Raw genomic sequence first — 25,309 nt, forward strand, 5'->3', positions numbered from 1 at the left:
TTCAAATTCCGCTTCAAATGTTTATAATAAATTAATAAACTTAGATGGCCTACTATCATGGATTGGATTTTGCTTTTTAGTGTAATGGGAATGAGGGAAGCAAAATGGGAACTGAGTGACCCACTCAGTCCCGTCTCCCCCCTCTCTGCTTGATCACATGTTAATTAGTGGTATGAAAATGGCGGTCGGAATGCTAACATCCGAGGCAGCTCGCCTTCCCTAATTTGGGAGACAAATGTGATGACGGCGTACTGCCAACACAATGTCAGCGCACCAAATTTTTCATCAGCACAGGAGCTGGTGCAGGATTTCATAGAATCATAGAATTTACAATACAGTAGGAGGCCATTCGGCCCATCGAGTCTGCACCGGCCCTTGGAAAGAGTGCCCTATTTAAACCCAAGCCTCCAGCCATTGCCCGTAACCCCACCTGACCCTTGGACACTAAGGGGCAATTTAGTTAATCTACCCAACCTGCACATCTTTGGACTGTGGAGGAAACCGGAGCACCCGGGGGAAACCCACGCAGACACGGGGAGAACGCGCAGGCAGTGACCCAAGGCCGGAATTGAATCCGGGACCCTGGAGCTGTGAGGCAGCAGTGCTAACCACTGTGCCACCATGCCGCCCTGGGTGGGTAAAGTCCAGCCAATGTTATTTTAAAATCAAACAAGTTTGAAAACCAAACTGAGCTGTGAAAGATTTACACTGAGGATGTTGTGTGTGGTCATTTTACAGGCAAGCACACATTGTCAAAATGGCAGCTTATTGAGCCAATGAGCCTTACTCACTATTTGCAAATGATGACTGCGATTCTGGGAGTACACAGTGGGCGGGAGTCCCCAGTCCCCCAGCTGCCTGCTCCTCGGCGGCGTGCCGTTCGCTAGCGGTGATAAGAATTCTATCTTATCACCGATTGTCAATGCATTGAATCCGCAGCCGCCAGGCGAGAGTCCCGACTGGCTATAGCATGTTAGTTCCACGCCGTCGGGAACTCGGCCGGTCGGGAGCGGAGGATCGCTGGGCTGGGCCTCTGGAAATGGTTCCCCAGCCGCGCGGAGTAATTCGTGAACGCGCGCGGATATTCGGGGCCCGGAGAATCGCTGGACCGGCGCCTGGCCCAATTTCGTCGTGAAATTTGATTCTCCGCCCCCAGGTCAAATGCGATATCGGGGCGGGGCTGCGGAGAATCCAGCTCCATAGTTTAGAATAAGGGGTAGCAGATTTAAAGTAGAGATGAGGAGAAGTTACTTCTCTCAAAGGGTCGTCACTCTGTGGAATTCACTACCCCGGGCAGCGGTCGATGATGGGACATTGAGTAAATTTAAGGAGTATGGACAGATATTTATTTAAATTTAGAGTACATAATCATTTTTTTTCCAATTAGGGGGCAATTTAGCGTCGCCAATCCACCTATTCTGCACATCTTTGGGTTGTGGGGCCAGACCCACGCAGACACAGGGAGAATGTAAGATAGACAGATTTTTAATGAGTAATGGGTTGAAGGGTTATGGAGAACGGGCGGGAAAGTGGAGTTGAGATCAAGAGGAGATCAGCCATGATAGTATTGAATGGCGGAGTGGGTTCGAGGGGCTGAATTGCCTAATCCTGCTCCTGGTTATTTTGTTCTTCTGTAGCTCATCTAGGCTCCTTCATCTGCACTTTCCAAACCTGTAACCTCACCCAGAAGGGTAAGGGGAGCAGATCCATGGGTCTACTACTACTTGCAGGTTCCCTTGCAAGTCACATTCCCATCCTGACTTGGGGCTATATCCTTCAATGTTGCTGGGTCAATATCCTGGAACTCCCTCCCAAACTGCACTCTGGCTGTACCTACAACACATGGACTGCAGTGCTCCAAGACTCATCACAACACTTCGAAGGGCAATTAGTGATGGGAAATAAATGCTGGATTTGTCAGGGACGCTCCCATCCCATCAACAAATGAAGAGAATGTGTACATGTTGCATCTACTGCGCTTGTACGGGGAAGTGCCACAGAGCAAGGGGAAAGGATGGTGGGGATTATTGAGGAGTGGACAAGGTGCCATGGAGGCAAGAGTCTCTTTGGAATACTGAAAGGGGAAGGGATGGGAAGACCTATTTTAAATGGCATCCTGCTGGAAGCTATAGAAACGGAAGAGGATAATCTATCAACATGGAGGTTGATGGTAGAAGGTGAGCTGAATTCTCTGCCCACTCTGACCTCTCTATCCTCGACCTGCTACTCTGTTCCAATGAGGCTCAATACTAACTCGAGGAACAACATCTTTGAATTGGGCACTTTACAGCCTTCTGGATTCAACACTGAGTTCCAGCAATTTCAGCTGCAATCCACTGCCCCTATTCCTTCAGACAGTAGCGATTCTGCTAGTCCCACTTACACCCGTCGACCCATCTTTTGTTTCTCTGCTTGCCCCATTACCACCCTCTTTCCCCTTGCACCACAATCCCTTTGTTATTCCGCTCTCCTGTCCTCCACACTATCACAGACTTTCCTGTTTGTTCTGCACCCCCCGCCCCCCCCCCCCCCCCCCCCCCCCCCATTCCCCCATTCCCCTGCCTTTTAATTTTCTTAAAACCTGTAAGTTCCGGCAAACGGTCATCAGCCTAAAATGTTAACGTCGTTTCTCTCCCCACTTGCACTGCCTGACCAGTTCACTATCTCCAACATTTTCTGTTTTTGTTTCCAATTTCCAACACCTGCCATATTTTAACTCTGTACAGGTGGATTGTGATGCACGATCAGTGACCACTAAAGCGAGGTTGTAGTCCAACTGAAGGCTTTAATAAGCTAGATGTTTCCCCCAGCAGCTCAGGTACAGAATGAAGGCTGCTGAGGCGGCACGGGCTCTTATACCCCGCCTAGCAGGGCGGAGCTACCATACAGCTCGACCAATAGGAAGCATACAATATCTACCAATGGTGTTCCAGCTTTACCAGGTACTGTAATACCTCTACACAGACTACCACAGATTGTGTGGGCTTCTGTTTTTATATTTGAACCCCCTCCCCCTCCCGCCCCTCGCATGTTCGTCTTTGTCTATCACGGGAAAATAATTATTGGCATCAACCTTTCAATTGCAATTGACAAGTCCAGCAATTTTCCTCATGACTCCTGACCCGACAGCAGTTTGCCATCTCTGATTATGCTACAATGAATATCAATACTCCTTTCTTGCTCTTTTCACCTCAAAACATGTTACGACCCAGCGAGGTTACTCCCCAGCATTTGTTAGTGTTACCTATTCCCTGGCCTCCAGGGTCTATAGGGCGAAGCTGTCTTTGTTCACAAATGCACAGGATGTGGGTGCACAGGCAAGACCAGAATTTATTGGCCATCCCTACTTGCTCTTAACTGCATGACTGGCTGGTCCATTTTGGAGGTCATTTAAGAGTCAACTACATTGCTGGTGGGTCTCTTTACAGCCGCTTTGTGGGCTCCTCACAGCTTACATTCCCATCTAGCTTTACATGAACAGCAAACCTAGATACATTACTCCCAGTCTCTTTCTCTAAGTCAGTAATGCAACTCAGAAATGGCTGAGGCCCCGGCACTGGCCCTTATGGTACATAGAAACATAAGAATTAGGAGCAGAAGTCAGCAATTCTGCCCCTCGAGCCTGCTCCGCTATTCAATCAGATCATGGCTGATCTCTTCCTGGTCTCAAATCCCTCTCCCTACCTGTTCCTCATATCCCTTTAACCCATTTTTTTATCAGTGGTATTCCATTAGTTACAGCCTACTAACTTTAAAATGCCCCATTTACCCCTCCTCTCCTTTCCTGCCCATTCTTCCATCTATGTTAATACATTACCCCTAGCTCCATGAGCTCTTAATTTGTGCCTTAAGCTTTTGTGTCGCACCTTATCGAATGAGTTTTGTAAATCCAAGTACACCACATCTAATGGGTCACCTTTATCCACCTTACCAATGACATCATCAAAACACACTAACACATTTGTCAAACACAATTTCTCTTTTGTGAAACTATATTGACTTTTTCTGATTTTTTTAGAATTCCTTAATAATAGATTCCAACATTTTTCCAACAACTGATGCCAGGCTCACTGGCCTGTAGTTACCCATTTTCTCTCTCCTTCCTCTCGCGAATGGGGGTGTCACATTTGCTCACTTCCAACCTGCTAGGGCTGTTCTAGAATATACTGAATGGTTGGAAATCATACCTCAGCAGTTACCTCTTTTAGAAACCTAGGATGTAGGCCATCAGGTCTTGGTGGCATGTTGTTTTTAGTCCCTTAAGTTTCTCCAATATCTTCTCTCATCTGAGATTAATTACCTTAAGCCCTTCACTCTTATTACCTTAAGCCCTTGGTGGTCTTTTATTTCTAGTCTATAATTGCTGTCCTCTAATCTGAAGACAGACGCAAAGGCCAGAATTCCCCGTCCATCCACTCCAGCGGGATTCTCCGGTCCCGCCACAGTAAATGAAGTTTCGGCTGAGCGCCAAATACCCCGTTCTCGCTGGTGGCGGGGCGGACGCGGGTCAGAGAAGCCCGGCCAAAATATTCATTCACTGCCTCTGCCAATTCCTCATTCTTCATGATAATTTCCCCTGCCTCTGTCTCTAAGGGATCAACATTTACTTTAGTGACTCTCCTTTTTCTGTGTTCGTAAACGCTCTTACAATCTGCTTTTTTATCGTCCTGGCTTGATCATGCTCTTTTTATGCTGACTTGCATTGACTTTGATGTTTTTCCACTGTTGTTATTTACTGTGTAGATGCATGCTGTTGTTGAGTTTTTTTTTTAATCTTGGTTTTTAGTCATCTATATCTCAAAGATGTAATTTATGCAGCTTCTACTTTTGTATCACTGTATTTTGGGTATTGTAGCTCTACAGAGTACAATGATATTGCTTTTCTACTCACTCACTCATCCGTATAAATGGTTGGAAGAATATTGGAACACCATGGGCGGGATTCTTCGGTCTCCGACGCAAAAATTGCGTTCAACAATCGGCCAGCGAATCCCCATTGGCGCCGAAATTTGGTGCGGTGCCGCTTTTGCGATGCTCCGCCCCTCCAAAGCGGCATACTCTAGGAGTACACCGCACACCCTATGGACGGCCTCAGGACGTTACCTGAGGCCCTCCCCCCAATACTCCACCCTTGATGTGCCGGGTTCCCAACGGCGTGGGTCACTCATGCTATTTTATTTCGGTAACTCGAGTTGGCGACTGCCACAGTCGGGGGAGAGCCGATCCGCGGGCAGAAGGGGGGGGGGCTTTGGCAGGGGCTGGGGGCACTGGTGGGGATGGTCCAGGGATGGCGTGCCTGGCCAATGGGGGGGGGGGCACTATTTAGCAGGCTGGGTCCGCGCGGCTGGTGCCATGTTACGCGGCGCGGCCGCTGCAGACTACCGCCCTGCTCATGCACAGCCACGGACCCGGCAATTCTCTGGCCGTATCCGCAGCTAGAGCCGGCTGCTCTACGCTGCAAGCCAGCTAGCCCCCCCAAAAGAGAGGATCGGTGGCCGCTTTGCATTGATTTTTCGGTCGTTAAACGCCACTGTTCCCACGCCGGTGTCAGGACATTGTCTCCAAATCGGAGAATCCAGCCCCATATACCCAAATCAGGATGTACGCCCCTTGCCAGCAAAGCACCACATCTGGAATTCAATTTTGTAAAATGTGCCCACAACCGTACACAGTCATCAAATATCCAACACAATATGACATATAGTGGTTAGCACTGTTGCTTCACAGCTCCAGGGTCCCAGTTTGATTCCCGGCTTGGGTCGATGTCTGTGCGGAGTCTGTACGCTCTCCCCGTGTCTGCGTGGGTTTCCTCCGGGTGCTCCGGTTTCCTCTCGCAGTCCAAAGATGTGCAGGTGAGGTGGATTGGCCAAGCTAAATTACCCTTGGTGTCCAAAAAGGATAGGTGAGGTTCCTGGGTTACGGGGATAGGGTGGAGGTGTGGACATGAGTAGGGTGCTCTATCCAAAGGCTGGTTCAGACTTGATGGGCCAAATGGCCTCCTTCGGCACTGTAAATTCTATGATTTTATGATGACTATGAACCATTTTCCTGGACAGGTTTGTTTCAATAATTATTCACTCCTCCAAGTGCAGATTTGTCCTTTCGGAGTGGGTTAGTCTAATGGACGGAGCTGGGAAACTACAATTTGAACAAATTTGAAAGTCTTTTGAACATTCGAGGATAAACGGCATCATAGACGGTGGGGTAGGTAGGTAAGGTTTAAAAGGCACCTCAACCTCTTGGCGGTCTTTGCAAAGGCTGAAGGTAGAGAAGGAAACTAAGTGCAGGTAAAATTGAATAAAAACCCAACACGCAGACACGGCGGGCAGTAATTTGGGGCAGGATCCTGACTTCAGTGTCAAATGGGATCGTGACCCTGCGTTGTGTGAGGAACAGGAATCTGGTGGTAATTTTTCCCCATTGGGCCAATTAGTGGCTGGCTCGGGAAGGTTCCTGAAACTGGATGGACCCATATTACCACCACAGAAAAAACAGAAACCTGCAATCCAGAGAAGAGAGAGGATGGGTTCTACTTTCAGTCACCCTTTCGGCAATTTTAAAATCTGTCACACTGAAAAGATGGCCACAGCTGCCAGGGTACCATTGTGGGGGAGGCCCCCCCCCCCCCCCCTCCTCCCCCCCACAGGGTGGTCTTTAGCTGCAGCTGTGGCTATATAGGTGAGAACCTCAAAACCTGCCCAGAGCACTTGACCCTGGTCTGCTGTTGGAGACTACCTCCTGGCAGCGGCTATAGTTCCGAAGACCATTGGGGCCAGCGGACCAGCTGGAAAATTCCAATTAGCCACTGTTAATTGGCCATTAATAGACCATCTACCACCTCTAATTGGATACTTGCGGGTAGGTAGCCCTTCCACTCCTAATCTTGCTCCCAGGGAAATGGCACTGGCAAACCAACTGGAGGCCCAAATTCTCATACCCACCCACCTTGGTACTCCCTCCCCTCCCCCCCCATATGGGAATGAAAATTCCGCCCAACGGTACCAAATACGTTCTTTAAACATTTCAACAAACATGAAACCTGTTCCCTTTAGGAGGCCCCTCATTGGAAAAAAGTGTGTTTCTGTGCCAATTCCGAACAGACGTTGTAGGGAAGCATTGCCATTGCTGTCGGAAAGCACTTCCCATATTTATTTGAACACCTTACGTACGTTCAGGAGATTCGATAGGCTGTGACGCGAAACGCAAGGTTCGTAGAATACAAGATGCAAGCAGATGGAATAATGTGGGTGGAAGGACATCCGATCAAAACATGTCTGTCAAATGCTGCCCAGGTGTTGTGGCTTCATTAAACTTGTTCTGCACTTACAGATGATCGAACAATCTACCCTTTGGACATCTTCATGTACCAGGAAGAGGCAGCTGAGTCAGCTCAATTCAACATATGTACCCACGTCATTGCACTACTTTGTCAGAGGAAAGACAGGATGGGGAGTTGGACAGCTTCCAAAGAGCCAATCGACCAAATGGCCTTCTTCTGTGCGGGATGATTCCATCAAATATGCTGACAAAACCAATTGGATGAAAAATGCACTTCCCGTAATTGTCGTTCTTTGTCGCAGTTGGCACAATGGTGAGGGTCATATTTGGAAGGGCTGTGAATTGCAATCGTGTTACTGGACATCGTCTGTCCTCCAGTGCCCTTTTTAATATTTCAGCGAGTTTTACACTGGACCTCACAGTGCAGTCCAATCCTGTCCTTACCTGACATTTATGTGCAAGTTTCCGGCAAGGATCGCTGGATCATCGGCACAGCGATAGGCCATTCAGCCCCTCAAGTCTGTTCAGCAGCAGCGAGACATAGAACATAGAACATTACAGCGCAGTACAGGCCCTTCGGCCCTCGATGTTGTGCCGACCTGTGAAACCACTCTAAAGCCCATCTACACTATTCCCTTATCGTCCATATGTCTATCCAATGACCATTTGAATGCCCTTAGTGTTGGCGAGTCCACTGCTGTTGCAGGCAGGGCATTCCACGCCCTTACTACTCTCTGAGTAAAGAACCTACCTCTGACATCTGTCTTATATCTATCTCCCCTCAATTTAAAGCTATGTCCCCTCGTGCTAGACCTCTGTTGTTCTCTCATTTCTAGCCTATGGGTATTGAAGCTGATTTTATTGGTCCAGCCATTGTGCCATTCAACAGGAGTTAAAGGCCTAGAATGTCTCTTGTGGATTTCAGTGGGTGCACATGGTAACTTAGCCCGTCAGAACAGCTATACATTTGAAAGACTTAGATATCAAAAAGAATTGTAGAGCGGAAATTAGTATGTGTAAGTGTGGTTTGCCAGTAAATCATTCAAGAGGAATAGTCTTAGATAACAACGGGTGTCACTTGAAGTTTCCCAGCCCCATCGACAATCTGATGGAGTCCCCCCCCCCCCCCCCCCCCCCCACCCCCCCCACACCCTGCCCCACCCATTTGCCTTCCCGTTGATTTCAATGGGATGAATTTAAGGTTCTACAATAGGCAAGCCATCAGGTTATTACTGAGACTGCCAAATTGGAAATTACCCCTGGAAATCCGTGCATGAACAAGGTCTTTTTCTTTTCTCTCCGCAGGAACTATTTACAGAGACAACGGTAAAGCTGTTATCAAAATTTATTTTTTTTAAAAACTGTAGGGGGGGGGGGGTAAACATACATGCACAGCACGTGGTGTGTTTAAAATGTTTGTATTTAAGTATTCCTAAATCAGTAGCAAACCAAGATAGCAGACTGAAACCTGCGCCTGGTTCATGCGCTAATTCTTTTCTTCCTGAGAACCAGCCCATCCTATTTGGCAGCAAACGAAAGAGACTTGAGATGATGCGACAGGATTCAGCTCCCAGCCGACCTTGAACCTCATAAGGCCTTCAGAAGTTTGGTCCTTTGTTAAAAGGATTTCGGCCACTATTATAGGAATTGTAACAGCTCGCTATGTCGCACACTCCAGGCGTTCCCGGTGCTCCCCGCTTTCCTGGGCTGCCGGGTGCCCCATTCCTTCCCGTCTCCCCATCCACTCCTGGCAATCCATGGCCAGTGGGACCTGGCAATCCTGGCAGACCTGGAATGACAGACTAACGTTAAGTTGCTATTCACACTCCGTGCATTCACATACATGAACGGTAACCCTGATTTAGACTATTCCTCTTGCCCTTACTCTGGCTATAACTTGCTATTCTCTATTCTAGTGCGGGCCGCCTCGCCTGCGCTGTAACAATTTTGTGGTTATTGGGTGTGTAATGCATGTCGGATAGGAAAAGGCTAATGTTTGCCTTCATTTTGCTTCTGGCTGTTATGCCGCTCTCTCCATTTTTGTCCATTTAACAGGTGGATTGTCAGGTGGTCTGCCTGAAGGACTCGCTGTCCTTGTTAGTGTCTCGCTATGTGCCATTAACGACACTGAGTAATTGTGTCATGTTCCTAATGATGGATAAAAGAATTGTCTATGCTTATGATAGATTTTTTAAAAATTTACAGTACCCAATTCATTTTTCTAACCCTAATTAGGGGGCAATTTAGCGTGGCCAATCCACCCGCTATTGGTTCAGGCCGCCCCTATGCTTACGATAGAGTTAGGTGTGTTGTTCCACACATCCATCTATTTGTCATAGAGTCAGTACAATGACAGGACAATGATGCCAGTGCTAAACAGGATTCTCCGTTTGGGAGACGAAGTGTTCCAGCGGAGTATGTGTGGACCTTCAGGACCAAATAATCAACGTCAAGCCCTCACCGATTCCGGCACTGGTGAGAGCCTATCACTGGCGCCAACTGAAACTCCCGCCGCCCACGCCGAAAAGGACCAGAGAATGGCCGGGTCCCGGGCTGCGCTTGCGCATGGCTGACGACTTGCACCGATCATGCCATACAACATGGCGCCGGCTGTGCGCGCAACCCCAACCCACCAACCTCGACCCCAGAGCCCAGCCCCTGGCCATCCCCCACCAGTCCCCCAAGCCCTGGCAGAAGACCCCCGGCCAGCGGCACGGACCCCCGCCAACGTGGCGGCGCTGGACCCAGTCTGCAGCCGGCACGCCGGGTTCCCGCACGGCTGGGACCACATGTGGCCCGCAGCATCGGGTACTCGGCCCATTGAGGGCGGAGCATCGCGGGTGATCCGTCAGATGACGTGCCCATGCCGTTGAAATGGCGAGCAGCACGCGACACGACGATGCCAGGGGATGGAGCATGGTGGACAGGAACCAAACCGGCGCCGACCCTGATTTCGACGTGGGAATCCATTCTCTGTCCGATCGCCAAACATGATTTTGGCATCGGGTTACAGAGAATCCAGCCCCAAGTATACAGAGCCAGACAAGGTCCGACTAGTGGTTGCTTTGCCAGACTCTGACATCACCAATCTTTGTAGATGATGGTACAATTCATTAAGTGGCTCCCTTTTATCATAAGTTATTTCATGGAATGTGGGGGTCACTGGCAAGGCCGGCCTTTGTTGCACATCCCAAATTGTGACTCGTGAATAACCCCCCAAAACTTCTGCCATTGCTGTTCCACTGTCTTCCGCGCTAGGCTCGGGTAAGGAAGGCAGTTTCCCTCATAAGCTGACATTAGTGAGCCAGATAGGTTTTTAAAGACAGTCAACAGTAGTTTCATAGTCACCATGACTGAGACTAGCTTTCAATTCTGGATTTTGTTATTTGAATTAAAATTCCACCAGCTGGTATAATAGAATCATCGGGGGCGATTCTCTGAGCCCCGGGCCGGAGAATCGAACCGCGCCACGACGCCCCGATGCCGGCGCGCGATTCTCCGATGGGCCGAGCGGCCGCGCCGATACGACAGACACCCGCCGTCGCCGTTCACCCCTGGTCGCTGCCGGCGGGAACTCCGCGTGAACGGTCGGGGGGCGGCCTGCGGGAGGGCGGCAGAGGGGCTCCTTCACCCAGGAGGGGGCCTCCGATGGGGTCTAGCCCGCGATCGGGGCCCACCGATCGGCAGGCCGGCCTCTCCCCGCCCCCCCGGCCTACTTTCTGGCGCGGCCAGCCCCTGAACACCGACGCCATGTTGAGTCGGGGCCGGCGCGCTAAAGAACTTCCCCGCCCATGCGCAGGTTGGCACGGCCCAACTGCGCATGCACGGGCTGGCGTGGCGCCTATTTGGCGCCGGGAAAGGAGGCTGGAGCGGCGTGAACTGCTCCAGCGCCGTGCTGGCCCCCTGTGGGGGCCAGAATTGGTCGTACCCGGGCCCGGTTCGAGCCGTTGTGAAACACGACGGCGTTCACGACGGCGCGAACATTTGGACTCCATGTTGGAGAATCGCCCCCATCGAATTTACAGTGCAGAAGGAGGCCGTTTGGCCCATCGAGTCTGCATCGGCCCTTACAAAGAGCAAACTACTCAAACCCACGTATCTACCCTATCCCCGTAACCCAGTAACCCCCACTTAACCTTTTTGGACACTTAGGGCAATTTAGCATGGCCAATCCACCTAACCCGCACATCTTTGGACTGTGGGCGGAAACAGGAGCACCCGGAGGAAACCCACGCAGACACGGGGAGCACGTGCAGACTCTGCACAGACAGTGACCCAAGCCGGGAATTGAACCTGGGACCCTGGAGCTGTGAAGCCACTGTGATAACCACTATGCTGCCGTGCTGCTATGGTGGGGATCAAACCCCTGCCCCCAGAGCTTTCATCATGAACTATGCATTATTAGCCTAGGGAGATAATAATAATATAATCGCTTATTGTCACAAATAGGCTTCAATGAAGTTACTGTGAAAAGCCCCTAGTCGCCACATTCCAGCGCCTGTTCGGGGAGGCCGGTAAAGGAATTGAACCCGCGCTGCTGCCTTGTTCTGCATTACAAGCCAGCTGTTTAGCCCACTGTGCTAAACCAGCCCACTATACCATCATCTCCTTCCTGACTCAAACATAGGCATACGAGGCAAGTATCCCAAAGCATGTAGATACCACAAAGTAATAGAGGACATTATTGGGCCACTTGACCTAATAAACCTTTGCCGGAAATTTTGACAAGATATAGTCTGGCGAGTGTGCCCAGTCGAGCTGTGTGTGTGTGGTGCCTTCTGATTTCTTGATCATTTGCTACCACATAAAACATAAAAGATTGTGATGGGGTAAGTATTGCCAATGATAACAGTGTCTGAAAAAGTGTATATATTGGTCCACCTTCTAGTTAGATACAATAGCAGGTACTTTGGTAATATGGATCCTGATATCATGGGAGATGTTTTACAAATGGGACCTTTTAGCCACTATGCCTGCAAAGTAATTATTTATTTTCTATAACGCAAGACTAAAACCAGGGTTTCTGTGGCTCTTCTGCAAAACTGCAGCAAACTTTAAAAGAATTATCTGATGGGATGTAATTGGCCTAGCATTTATTGCCCTCGAACTGTGAGGCCAGACCAGGTAAGATCGCCAAAGGATCTGATGGGTCTTCAGAACAATCAGCAAAGGTTTTAAGGACATCATTCGACTTTTAATTGCAGATTTTTACTGAATTCAAACTTCACCATCTGTCGTGGTGGGATTCGAACCCGGGTCAACAGAGTATTGCCCTGGATCTCTGGATTACTAGTTCAATAACATTAACACTACGTCACTGCTTTCCCTTGACTGAGCAACAGAACCCTATGGAAATTCTCCCAGATCGACAGTAAATTGGGTGTAAGGGAAAAGGAACGGACACCAAAGTACAATTAAACAAAGTTATCCTTTATGAAAAATCTTACTCCATCTCAATTGATTGTTAAGATTGGGTCCTGACTTTGGATTCGCACTGCGTTTAAATTCTAATTGCAGCATTGATGCATAACTGCTTTGCTTGAGAGAACTCCACTTCCAATGTGATTGAGTCTGAGGTGGACATGGGAAAAGTGCCATGTTTCAAACACTGAAAATATCAAATTAACTGGCTGTTAAAGGTGCCTGATCTTTTGAGTTTGCCTCTATGTTTGGGTGGAGAATTGCCTGGATTTCACTGGCTACTTTGCCAAGATTAGAAATTCACCCTGTGGAAAATCAGCCGTGAACCAACTTTGCACCAATACTGGACATAATATGATGCATATCTCACCTGCTTGACCAGGTGGGCCGGGTAACCCTGGATTCTCTTCACCTTTCGTACCTTTGGCTCCTTTTGGTCCCTGATCGCCTAAAAACATTGATAAACATTGAGACGGCTGCGTACACGTTATTGTAGAATATGAGCATAAAGTAACGCTTCCAACTTCAGCACGCTGTGGGAACTTTCAAGGTTTAGTTTTGCAGTATTGCTTTGGTTACACCTAGGGTGGGATTCCCTGGATCGCCCAGCCACATGTTTCGCGGTGGCATGATTATCTTGCTGCTCGTGAACGGGATTTCCCATTGAAGCCACCTCACGCCGCTGGGAAACCCACGGGCGGGGGTGCATTGCCGGCAGGAATAGAGAACCCCAACAGCCAGAAAATTCCAGCCCTAATCTATTTGCCTGAATGCATTTCCTATATGAGAAACTGATTTGGGATGAGTAGTAGAAGCGTAGGAGGCGGAGAACAGGGAGGGGCCATTAGACCCCCCCCTACTCTGTCTCCACTCGATGAGATCATGGCTGAGCAGAGTGAGGAGAGAAGCAATCAGGGGAGCGCTGAGTTGAGGCCAGAAAAGGTCTTTGACTCGAAATTCAGGCAATTTCTTTTTTAACAGGCAGACCGTTTTGCTTGCAGCCTCCCTTTAGGGACAATCTTTTTTGACCACAAATAAACTTGCTTATCCTACTGCAGTCATTACCAACTCCAAGAAGGAACAGCTCTTCGGCCCCACACAACGGGCGAGGGGCCTAGCCTTCACATCAGGCAGGGCCCTCGGCCACCTCAATTTTAGCCTTTACCAAAATGGTAACAAATGCACACCCGTCCACCATACCACACCAGTTTAGGGAATTGCTTTGCACCTGAAAAACCGATACGACACATTAGATTCCGAGGCCAGTATTCCTGAATACAATATTTCCCGACTCACTATTCCTTGCCCATTGCCCGACAATTTACTCCCCCTCAAGTGAATAAACATTGGCCGGTTGCTGGGATTCTTTTTCCGCTGGCAGCTCCCCCTCGTCAGTTATTTTCATGGCAGTGTGGGGTGTTTCCAATGGGAAATCCCATTGACAAGTGGCGGCAAGAGAGAATCCCGCCACCAGCGAACGGCGCCGCGGCCGAGAAACACGCGGCTTGGGGAACAGAGAATCCAGCCCATTGAACCTGTTCCCGCTATCCTCTTCGTCACCACGAGTTAGTTAGGAAGCCAGCAATGAAACCATTTGTGTTCGGAGCCAGGCCCAATGGGAAATATTTTCTGAATGAATGTTCCATTTATGGTACCTTTCATTCCTGGCAGTCCAGGCATACCCGGTAGACCTCGGTATCCCCGTCTCGCTGTTCTGCCTGGGTAGCCGGGTAATCCACGTTGTCCCTGCTGTCCAGGCATTCCAGGTTGCCCAGGTGTTCCTTTAATCCCCTCACATTGACAATTGGGTCGCATGCTTTGAAGCAGTGATGGCAATTGAGCTGTACAACAAGTAAAAGAGATTAGACTTTCTCACGAGGATGTGCTTTTTTCAGAGAAAGATGCAATACTTAATTATCCTTTCTGGCTGCATTAAAAAAAACCAATCAATTGTAACCCTATTAAAACAATGGCAGTCTGCTCGCCAGACAAAATATACAACTTGCATTCCACCCAAGTGGGACGGAATGGAAACAACACCCAAACCTCCCCCACCAGGGAGTGTGGAAGACCTCTGCTGGGATTGTCCCCCCTTCTGAGCTGAATCAACCTGATGTGAGCTCATGCTGGGAGCGAAAATCAGGAAGCGATTCCCAATCCTTAGCCATGCAAAAGGATTGTGAGGGTTTCCTTAGGGAATTTAAATGGCTGCCCAATAGCGAGATCAGGTTGCTGGGCCGTCCACAACGCAATTTATCCTCCCCGCAATGCAATTCAGCCCTTCCAAAGCAATTCGGACACAATTCCCCACCCCAGGATTTTCTAGGTCACCCCCCAGTGACCCAACCCCTCCCCCCCACCACCACCATACCCGCTACCTAATTAAAGAGATCATCTACCCACCAGAGACACCGTACAAACCCACTACCCAACAGAGATCCCCCAGAAGAGAGTCCCCTGCCTGGAAGCCCCCCAGAAGAGAGTCCCCTGTCTGGAAGCTCCAGAAGAGAGTACCTTGTCTGGAGGTCCCCCAGTAAAAAGACCTCTGTCTTGACAGCTTCCACACACCCAGCTGTCTGCATTGTTTTATTCATCCCCCTTCAAGTTTAAGTGGCTTTGAAGTAGTCAGCTGTGAACCTAGCCACACTGTTTATAAACATGAAGTTTTGATTGCCAGCTCCTGGACCAGATCAAAGAGAGTTAAGTGATTTCTGTTAGTTCCACAGCTGACTACTTCAAAGCAAATGAAGCAGCAGGGAGAAGAATGGAACAATGTAGACAGCTGGGCATGTGTGGAAACTGTCAATCGCAGACTATTAAGACCAATTTCACAGAGAAATGAATGAATGACTTGCACATCAAAGATTTGAGGGAGTTTAATCCCAGCTGACTGGTTTCCTCTTTCCAGGAATTGGCAGGTGCTGCGTCTTCTGCCTGAACCAACAGGTGTAGTGATTAAGTACGTTTTAAAGCAGTTATCTTTTTCGCTGCCTCTGTCTGGACTGCTCTCTAGCTCTAGACAGGGGTCTCTTTTGGGGGGGTTCTGGTGGTGGGGTGGGCAGGCCTTGCATTGTGTGGGGAGGGTCGCCCTACGATGGACTTTGGAGACAACTCCCTGAAAGAGTTTACCCGTGGTCCACTGTGTTTGGGCTACGTTTGTCAACACCTGCATCAATTCCCACCCACTTGATTCCCGGCCCAGAGGGCTGGAGAATCACGAGAGCCCATAGAACTTGGTGCCCGCCTCATTAATAGGATACAAATGGGTCTTAATGACGCGACAGAGAATCGGGCCTCTCACCTCCCATTGGTTTGCATACTATCTTGAAATTTGTCAAAGTTTGTGAGGTGAGACATTAGAATGCTTTTACCAGTTCTGAAAACAGCAGGCATAATAACTGAATTCCTCTGGCATGTATAGCCAGCAGGGCTTTAACAAACATTTATCTGTTCTGTTTCTCTCTCTCCAAAGTACTGCACTTGAATTTGCAAAGTAACCATCCTCAGAAGAGGAATCTTCTGCAAACCAGGACCTTTTGGGAATGATATGTGGAATTCTGCTCATTACAACTACTCAAGGAAGACAACTGAACAGACGTAATGTGGAATCACTGTATCGAGACTAGCCAGAGAACAGCCTCCCCGAACAGGCGCCGGAATGTGGCGACTAGGGGCTTTTCACAGTAACTTCATTTGAAGCCTACTTGCGACAATAAGCGATTTTCATTTCATTTTCATTTTCAACAGTTAGCCGTATATATTTCTGTGTTTGTTTTATCTTCCTCATAAACTATAAAAACCCTTAACTTATCCTCTTACCCTACCATGTGTATTAGTGTGCGAATGGGGCCCAGGGAATGTGTGTGATGTATGAATGGTGGTTGTGATTTACTCAGTTTTTTTGAATTTGAAAACTACGGTCAACAACCTATCTTGTTCTTGTGTTTAAGATCAGGGGCGAAATTCTCCGGAAACGGCGCGATGTCCGCCGACTGGCGCCCAAAACGGCACAAATCAGACGGGAATCGCGCCGCCCCAAAGGTGCGGAATGCTCCGCATCTTTGGGGGCCGAGCCCCAACATTAAGGGGCTAGGTCGGCGCCGGATGAATTTCCGCCCCTCCAGCTGGCGGAAAAGTTCTTTGGTGCCCCGCCAGCTGGCGTGGAAATGACATCTCCGGGCGGCGCATGCGTGGGAGCGTCAGCGGCCGCTGACAGCTTCCCACGCATGCGCAGTGGAGGGAGTCTCTTCTGCCTCCGCCATGGTGGAGACCGTGGCGGAGGCGGAAGGGAAAGAGTGCCCCCACGGCACAGGCCCGCCCGCGGATCGGTGGGCCCCGATCGCGGGCCAGGCCACCGTGGGGGCACCCCCCCGGGGCCAGATCGCCCTGCGCCCCCCCCCAGGACCCCGGAGCCCGCCCGCGCCGCCTTGTCCCGCCGGTAAGGTAGGTGGTTTAATCTATGCCGGCGGGACAGGCATTTTAGCGGCGGGACTTCGGCCTATCCGGGCCGGAGAATCGCGCGGGGGGGCACGCCAACCGGCGCGGCGCGCTTCCCGTCCCCGCCGAATCTCCGGTGCCGGAGACTTCGGCAACCGGCGGGGGCGGGATTCACGCCAGCCCCCGGCGATTCTCTGACCCGGCGGGGGGTCAGAGAATCTCGCCCCAGAAAACCTGTCTGGCTAATTCTTTATAATTGAGAGCATACAGCGTGGCTCACATCTTCACTAAATTCACACAAAACCCTGTTATGGTCAGTCTTGGAATGGTAGAGTAGATGAATAATTTTTACCCCTCTTCACGTGGCACTCAAGCACTTCCGATGACCACAGGATGTCTCAAAGTGCCTTATAGCCAATGAAACACTTTTGAAGTATAGTCACTGTTGCAGTGTAGGAAACGCGACAGCCAATTCGCCCTGCACAAATTTTATGAGCTTCAATGTGGTCGTCCCTCATTCTTCGAAACTCTAGGCAACATAGATACTGTTGTGTTATGTTACTTCGTGGAACATAAACTGCTACTGGATGTAGGCTTTACGAAAGGATGCTCCAGACTATGAAATAAATGAGTTCAACGTGTTTATTGAACTATTAATACAGTTCTTAAATGAGTTTGACACTCTGCTAATCTAGCTCAAGTACCTCAGTCTAACTATACCAGCTTGCTCTAAGCCATGTGCTAGGGTGTGATGCTGCTGCTGATCAACCCTGTCTTACCCTCTAGGTGTCTGTCTGTGGAACCGGCAGGCTATGTATGTCTTGTCCCTTTTATAGTGTTCGTGTCATGCCCCCTTGTGGTGATGCCACCTCTGGGTGTCCTGATTACCCATTGGTTTTGTCCTATTCTGATTATCCATTGGTTGCATGTTTGCATATCATGACAGACGCAGCCTTCCCAATCTCTCCTCATAAAATTATGCCGCCACCCCAGGGATTAATCAGGTGAATCTCCCATTGACTCCTTCTATGGAAAGTGTATCATTCCTTACATAAGGGACCAAAACTGTACACAGTACCCCAGGTGATGTCTCACCAAGGTCCCTATATTATTGCAGCAAGACATCCTTACTCCTATTGTATTCATATTGAGCAAGCTGTAACAACGCTTTTGCGAAAAGCAAAGCTACAATTGTAAATACTTACTGCGAAGCATGTCACTGCAGAGTTTCATTACTCGTTCATCCGTGACAGGCTTTGCCTTCATAGAATAAACATAAGTTATTATCCAATATTATGGGCACGCATTATATACATCAAAAAGTAATCATAGAGTGATATTCTAAATACACCTACAGGTTTCCCAGGAAGTCCAGGAACACCAGGCAGTCCATATAGTCCTTCCTGGCCTAAAGGTCCCCGTGGTCCGATTGGGCCCATCAGACCAGGCTCTCCATTCTTGCCATCAGTTCCCCTCTCACCAGATGGTCCCACATTACCTTTCTAAGTTACATAAAAGAAAGATGCGTATGTTACACGTGAAGGTACATCTCAAGAAATAGAATAGGCCGTACAGCCCCTTGACCCTGCTCTGCCATTCAATAAAATCATGGCTGAATTTCTCCCACAACTCCACTCTCCTGTCCTATCCTTATATCCTTTCATTTCTGTAAAATCTAAAACCTATTGATCTCAGCCTTGAACCTACTCAACAAATGAGCGGCCATGGCTCTCTAGAATAGAGAGTTCCAGCAATACCATGCGTGAGGAAATCTCTCCTGAACTCCGTGGTAAGCTGCCCACCTTGAGACTATGACATTCCAAATAACTTCTCCTTCCAGAAGACACCATCTTCCCTGCGAAACCTCGGAATTATGCATTTCAGTGAGTTCACTTCCCATTATTCTAAGCTGCGGGGTATCTCAGGGCTCCTGTTCGCATTGGGTATGAAAGGCAACAGGGATCGGAAAATCCCATGAGGTGCCCAAATCGTGTTTCATGCCAACCATTGTCCCCGTTGCCTGCCACTGACATAACAGGGATCCTCGGCAAACCCATATAATCCTATGATGCCCCCCCCACCGTTAGATTATTCATTCACATCAGCGTGAAAGCACAACAATGTGACTCATGATGGTCTCCCACAGTGTGCACTTGATGAACAGACCCACCAGAGGGCATTTGTTGCAAGGGGGGGGGGGGGGCGGGGGGGGGGAAAGAGGTGAGGGGGGGAGTATCTGAAGGGATTCTATTTTTACTTGTGCGTAACGGGATTGTCTTTAAAAAGAGCACCCCGATCTTTAAAAGCTAAATTGCTGGCGGAGTGGGATCTGTCAGAGCCCCCTCTGCCAGGGCGATGCAGTGGGGTCCAGCTCTTATGGTTCCCCCCCCCCTTAACTTGCAGCGAAAGCCACCATTGGGCCGACGGCTTCACCAATACTTTTCCCTCCCGCTGCGACAATTCCGCTTTTGATCTATTCCCTTCACTCCCTTTTCATCGGGCAATCCTCTCACCTCAGGATCCAGGAATGAGCCATTTTAAAATGAAGAGGTGGATTTCCGTCCTCCAACTGAGGCGTTAATCAGTGACCAAAGTCTGAACTTTGATTTGTTTTGCTGGAAAAAAAACAATTTTCCTCTGCCTTCCTGGCACCACGTCATTTCTGTGTGGCCTTTTTACAGGTTGGGAAGACCTTGGGCGAAAAACGCACACCCGCCTCTTCCAAGGTCGGGGTCCCCAATGTGAGGACCACAGGAAAATTCTATTTCATCTCAAACATAATGTTCTGGTGTGTGTTTTGAATCTCTTGAAGTGTTTGCGAACCCAGTGGGGATAGGCTAGAGAGGAGTTGAGAACATTCAGAAAGGTAAGTGCGAAATATTTCAACACTTTCAAATGTCACTATTAGATGATATATTGCAATGTAGATGTATTTTAATGCATTCATTCATCACAGGGATCTGAACTGTAAAGGCTCTTACATTGACCAAAATTGTTTAAATGTCATCAGGCATTCCAGTTTTTCCAATGTAGAAAGTGCCACAATGCATTAACACATGTATAAGCAATGCCCTAACAGCATCTGCTGTATGTTTTGTGCTGCGATTTAAATTGACTGACAGTTCTAGCTGTTGAAACCCTGCTTTTGAAAATTGGGAAAAAATCTCTGTACTTGCTTCTCCCCGTTGATTAGCAGGCACTCTGTTTTGAAATGGAAACAGGATGCTAATCAGCTTAATCAGTTCCAAGCAATGTAGTTGGAAGTTTTTGTTTTGACACACTAATGAATGCCATTAGAAATGCTTGGCTGGGTTTCAAAAGCCTTTAATGGCTTCAGATCAGCAGGTGGTCTAATGAACCAAGAATGATTGACATTTTTCAGAAGCTGGAATGACAGAATATTCCTTCGATGTGGTCTCTTGATTATTTACAAACACCATAGGCACTTAAAATATTACAACTTTTTTACACTGGAGTTGTTTTTTCCCCGCCAGTATCAATGATAGTGGGTTTGAATTCAGAATTTGATTAGACTGTTATGGGTTTACATTTCCCCCCCCCAAAATATTTCTCATTGCTATCACAATCACAGTCCTGAGGACTGTGTATGGTGGACACTGGGTGCGTGACTATGGAGGGTACACGGCGAGCATGGAGGTGGCATGGGGTGGGTTGAAGGGATGCGTGGGAGTAAGGGGGCCTTGAACAATGTTGGGAGCTAAGCTGCTGTGTTGGAAAACCAAGGTGGGCCTTCTATTCGGCTCGCCTCTGCACCCACACTCCTCAAGAACGCCATCGCGGCTCATGAAAAGCACTATTGTTTGGAAGGACAAAGACCCCTGGAAAAGTCAACCGGGGATAGGGGGCGCGATTTTCCGCTCGGTTGGGAGAATCGCCTGGGCCGCCAAAATATACGGGGACGCAGGTCCGACGCCCTCCCGCGATTCTCCCAAGCGGCGGGAACGGCCTGGTCGAGTTTCACGGGCCGCAGGCCGGAGAATCGCTGGAGACACCCAAAATGGCGATTCTCCGGCACCCCCGCAATTCTGAGGCCCGGATGGGCCGAGCGGCCAGGCCAAAACGGCGGGTTACCCCCGGCGCCGTCCACACCTGGTCGCTGCAGTCGTGGGCGGTGCGTGAACGCTGGGGGGGCGGCCTGTGGGGGGGCGAGGGGGGATCCTGCACCGGGCTTCACCTTGAATGTGGGGTGGCCCGCGATCGGAGCCCACTGATCGTCGGGCCGTCCTCTCTGAAGGAGGACCTCCTTCCTTCCGCGGCCCCGCAAGATCCATCCCCCAACTTCTTGCGGGGCGGATTTGGACAGGACGGCAACCACGCATGCGCGGGTTGGCGCCGGCCAACCTACGCATGCGCGGATGACGTCCGTTATGCGGCGCCGGCCACGTCATCTATGCGGCGCCGCTTTTACGCGGGCGACAAGGCCTGGCGCGGGTAGATGACGCGGCCCCGATACTGGCCCATTGTCAGGGCCTGAATCGGTCGGGACCGGGGCCGTTCCGCGCCGTCGTGAACCTCAACGGCATTCACGGCGGCGCGGCCGCTTCGGCGTGGGAGTGGAGAATCGCGCCCAGTGTGTCTATTTCAGAAGGCACAAGAATATGCAGTTTGGGTGTTCCTCAACTCCAAAGGAAAATCTGGCCCTAAGTCTGTACTATGTGAACTATTCTACCTGCTCTCTGCACCTTTTACATAGTCCTCTTTTTTTCAAGCAACATTTAGAATTACTTATGGGACTCTACCTCATCAAAGGTTTGCAACAATATACCACAGAGGAGAACCAGTGACAGATTGTTCCCACTAGTCACTAAGATGATAACAAAAGGGCTCGAATTAAAGATGATGACAAAAATGAATTGAAAGTAAATTTAGCTGCTTTTATGGAAAAAATGGTGCAGCTTGGAGGAAATATGGCCCTTTATCCTTTTTCTACAACCAGATATCAAAGTTACTCTTAAATGCTCACATGGTCTTTGCTTTGAACATTAGCATTCCGCAGCCTCACCTTACTCTGTGCAAAAAGCTTTCTCCCGCTCTCTGCTCCAAACGTCATACATTTAATCTTAAAAAGCAAGATTTGCATTTCTATTGCACCTTTCGTGGCATTGCAAGGTTTTCTACAGTCAATGACCGAGCTTTTGACGTGTCGTCAACGTTGTAATGTAGGAGGCGTGGCAGCCAGTTTAAGTGCAATCAACTCCCACAAACAAAGTGATCATGACCGGATGATCAGTTTTGTGATGTTGACTGATGTTGACTGAATAAGGTGGGTGAACTTGCGGCATGGGTTGGTACCTGGGACTTTGATGTTGTGGCCATTTCGGAGACATGGATAGAGCAGGGACAGGAATGGTTGTTGCAGGTGACGGGGTTTAGATATTTCAGTAAGCTCAGGGAAGGTGGTAAAAGAGGGGGAGGGGTGGAATTGTTAGTCAAGGACAGTATTACGGTGGCAGAAAGGACGTTTGATGAAGACTCGTCTACTGAGGTAGTATGTGCTGAGGTTAGAAACAGGAAAGGAGAGGTCACCTGTTAGGGGTTTTCTATAGGCCTCCGAAAAGTTCCAGAGATGTAGAGGAAAGGATTGCAAAGATGCTTCTGGATAGGAGAAAACGCAACAGGGTAGTTGTTATGGGGGATTTTAACTTTCCAAATATTGACTGGAAACGCTATAGTTCGAGTACTTTAGATGGGTCCGTTTTTGTCCAATGTGTGCAGGAGGGTTTCCTGACACAGTATGTAGATAGGCCAACGAGAGGCGAGGCCATTTTGGATTTGGTACTGGGTAATGAACCAGGACAGGTGTTAGATTTGGAGGTAGGTGAGCACTTTGGTGATAGTGACCACAATTCGATTATGTTTACTTTAGTGATGGAAAGGGATAGGTATATACCGCAGGGCAAGAGTTATATCTGGGGGAAAGGCAATTATGATGCGACGAAGCAAGACTTAGGATGCATCGGATGGAGAGGAAAACTGCAGGGGATGGGCACAATGGAAATGTGGAGCTTGTTCAAGGAACAGCTACTGCGTGTCCTTGATAAGTATGTACCTGTCAGGCAGGGAGGAAGTGGTCGAGCAAGGGAACCGTGGTTTACTAAAGCAGTCGAAACACTTGTCAAGAGGAAAAAGGAGGCTTATGTAAAGATGAGATATGAAGGTTCAGTTAGGGCGCTCGAGAGTTACAAGTTAGCTAGGAAGGACCTAAAGAGAGAGCTAAGAAGAGCCAGGAGGGGACATGAGAAGTCTTTGGCAGGTAGGATCAAGGATAACCCTAAAGCTTTCTATAGATATGTCAGGAATAAAAGAATGGCTAGGGTAAAAGTAGGGCCAGTCAAGGACAGTAGCGGGAAGTTGTGCGTGGAGTCCGAGGAGATAGGAGAGGTGCTAAATGAATATTTTTCGTCAGTATTCACACAGGAAAAAGATAATGTTGTTGAGGAGAATAATTAGATTCAGGCTACTAGACTAGAAGGGCTTGAGGTTCATAAGGAGGAGGTGTTAGCAATTCTGGAAAGTGTGAAAATAGTGTCCCCTGGGCCGGATTGGATTTATCCTAGGATTCTCTGGGAAGCTAGGGAGGAGATTGCTGAGCCTTTGGTTTTGATCTTTAAGTCATCTTTGTCTACAGGAATAGTGCCAGAAGACTGGAGGATAGCAAATGTTGCCCCCTTGTTCAAGAAGGGAAGTAGAGACAGCCCCGGTAACTATAGACAGTAAGCCTTACTTCTGTTGTGGGCAAAATCTTGGAAAGGTTTATAAGAGATAGGATGTATAATCATCTGGAAAGGAATAATTTGATTAGAGATAGTCAACACGGTTTTGTGAAGGGTAGGTCGTGCCTCACAAACCTTATTGAATTCTTTGAGAAGGTGACCAAACAGGTGGATGAGGGTAAAGCAGTTGATGTGGTGTATATGGATTTCAGTAAAGCGTTTGATAAGGTTCCCCACGGTAGGCTACTGCAGATAATACGGAGGCATGGGATTCAGGGTGATTTAGCAGTTTGGATCAGAAATTGGCTCGCTGGAAGGGTGGCGTTTGATGGGAAATATTCAGACTGGAGTCCAGTTACTAGTGGTGTACCACGAGGATCTGTTTTGGGGCCACTGCTGTTTGTAATTTTTATAAATGACCTGGAGGAGGGCGTAGAAGGATGGGTGAGTAAATTTGCAGATGACACTAAAGTCGGTGGAGTTGTGGAAAGTGCGGAAGGATGTTACAAGTTACAGAGGGACATAGATAAGCTGCAATGCTGGGCTGAGAGGTGGCAAATGGAGTTTAATGCAGAAAAGTGTGAGGTGATTCATTTTGGAAGGAATAACAGGAAGAGTACTGGGCTAATGATAAGATTCTTGGCAGTGTGGATGAGCAGAGAGATCTCGGTGTCCATGTACATAGATCCCTGGTTGAGAGGGTTGTTCAGAAGGCGTACGGTGTGTTAGCTTTTATTGGCAGAGGGATTGAGTTTCGGAGCCATGAGGTCATGTTGCAGCTGTACAAAACTCTGGTGCGGCCGCATTTGGAGTATTGCGTGCAATTCTGGTCGCTGCATTATAGGAAGGATGTGGAAGCATTGGAAAGGGTGCAGAGGAGATTTACCAGAATGTTGCCTGGTATGGAGGGAAGATCTTATAAGGAAAGGCTGAGGGACTTGAGGCTGTTTTCATTAGAGAGAAGAAGGTTAAGAGGTGACTTAATTGAGGCATACAAGATGATCAGAGGATTGGATAGGGTGGACAGTGAGAGCCTTTTTCCTCGGATGGTGATGTCTAGCATGAGGGGACATAGCTTTAAATTGAGGGGAGATAGATATAAGACAGATGTCAGAGGTAGGTTCTTTACTCAGAGAGTAGTAAGGGCGTGGAATGCCCTGCCTGCAACAGTAGTGGACTCGCCAACACTAAGGGCATTCAAATGGTCATTGGATAGACATATGGACGATAAGGGAATAGTGTAGATGGGCTTTAGAGTGGTTTCACAGGTCGGCGCAACATCGAGAGCCGAAGGACCTGTACTGCGCTGTAATGTTCTATGTTCTATATGACTGAGGGATAATTATTAGTTGGGCTACTGGCGATATGTTCCCTGCTCGTTACTAAAATAATGCTGATTGGATCCTTCCATTTGATAGGGCAAACAGCGCCTCAGTTTA

The 25,309-nt window shown here is 48.8% G+C and overlaps 1 protein-coding gene across 2 annotated transcripts in view; it reads right to left on the reverse strand.

Annotated features, from left to right (window-relative positions):
• Nucleotides 1-8,650: 8,650 nt before the first annotated feature.
• The window catches only part of LOC140385153 (uncharacterized), a 164,130-nt gene continuing 147,471 nt past the window's right edge, over nucleotides 8,651-25,309 (reverse strand). For both annotated transcript variants that reach the window (XM_072467006.1, XM_072467005.1), the window contains 5 exons: nucleotides 18,492-18,638; nucleotides 18,342-18,396; nucleotides 14,355-14,540; nucleotides 13,070-13,147; nucleotides 8,651-9,067 (listed from right to left, as the gene is read on the reverse strand). In XM_072467006.1, coding sequence (XP_072323107.1) covers nucleotides 8,877-9,067; nucleotides 13,070-13,147; nucleotides 14,355-14,540; nucleotides 18,342-18,396; nucleotides 18,492-18,638 — 657 coding nt within the window. In that variant the 3' untranslated portion in view covers nucleotides 8,651-8,876. The remainder of the gene's footprint in view (nucleotides 9,068-13,069; nucleotides 13,148-14,354; nucleotides 14,541-18,341; nucleotides 18,397-18,491; nucleotides 18,639-25,309) is intronic.

The sequence above is a fragment of the Scyliorhinus torazame genome, chromosome 11 (genome assembly GCF_047496885.1).
Source record: "Scyliorhinus torazame isolate Kashiwa2021f chromosome 11, sScyTor2.1, whole genome shotgun sequence".
NCBI classification, from domain to species: domain Eukaryota; kingdom Metazoa; phylum Chordata; class Chondrichthyes; order Carcharhiniformes; family Scyliorhinidae; genus Scyliorhinus; species Scyliorhinus torazame.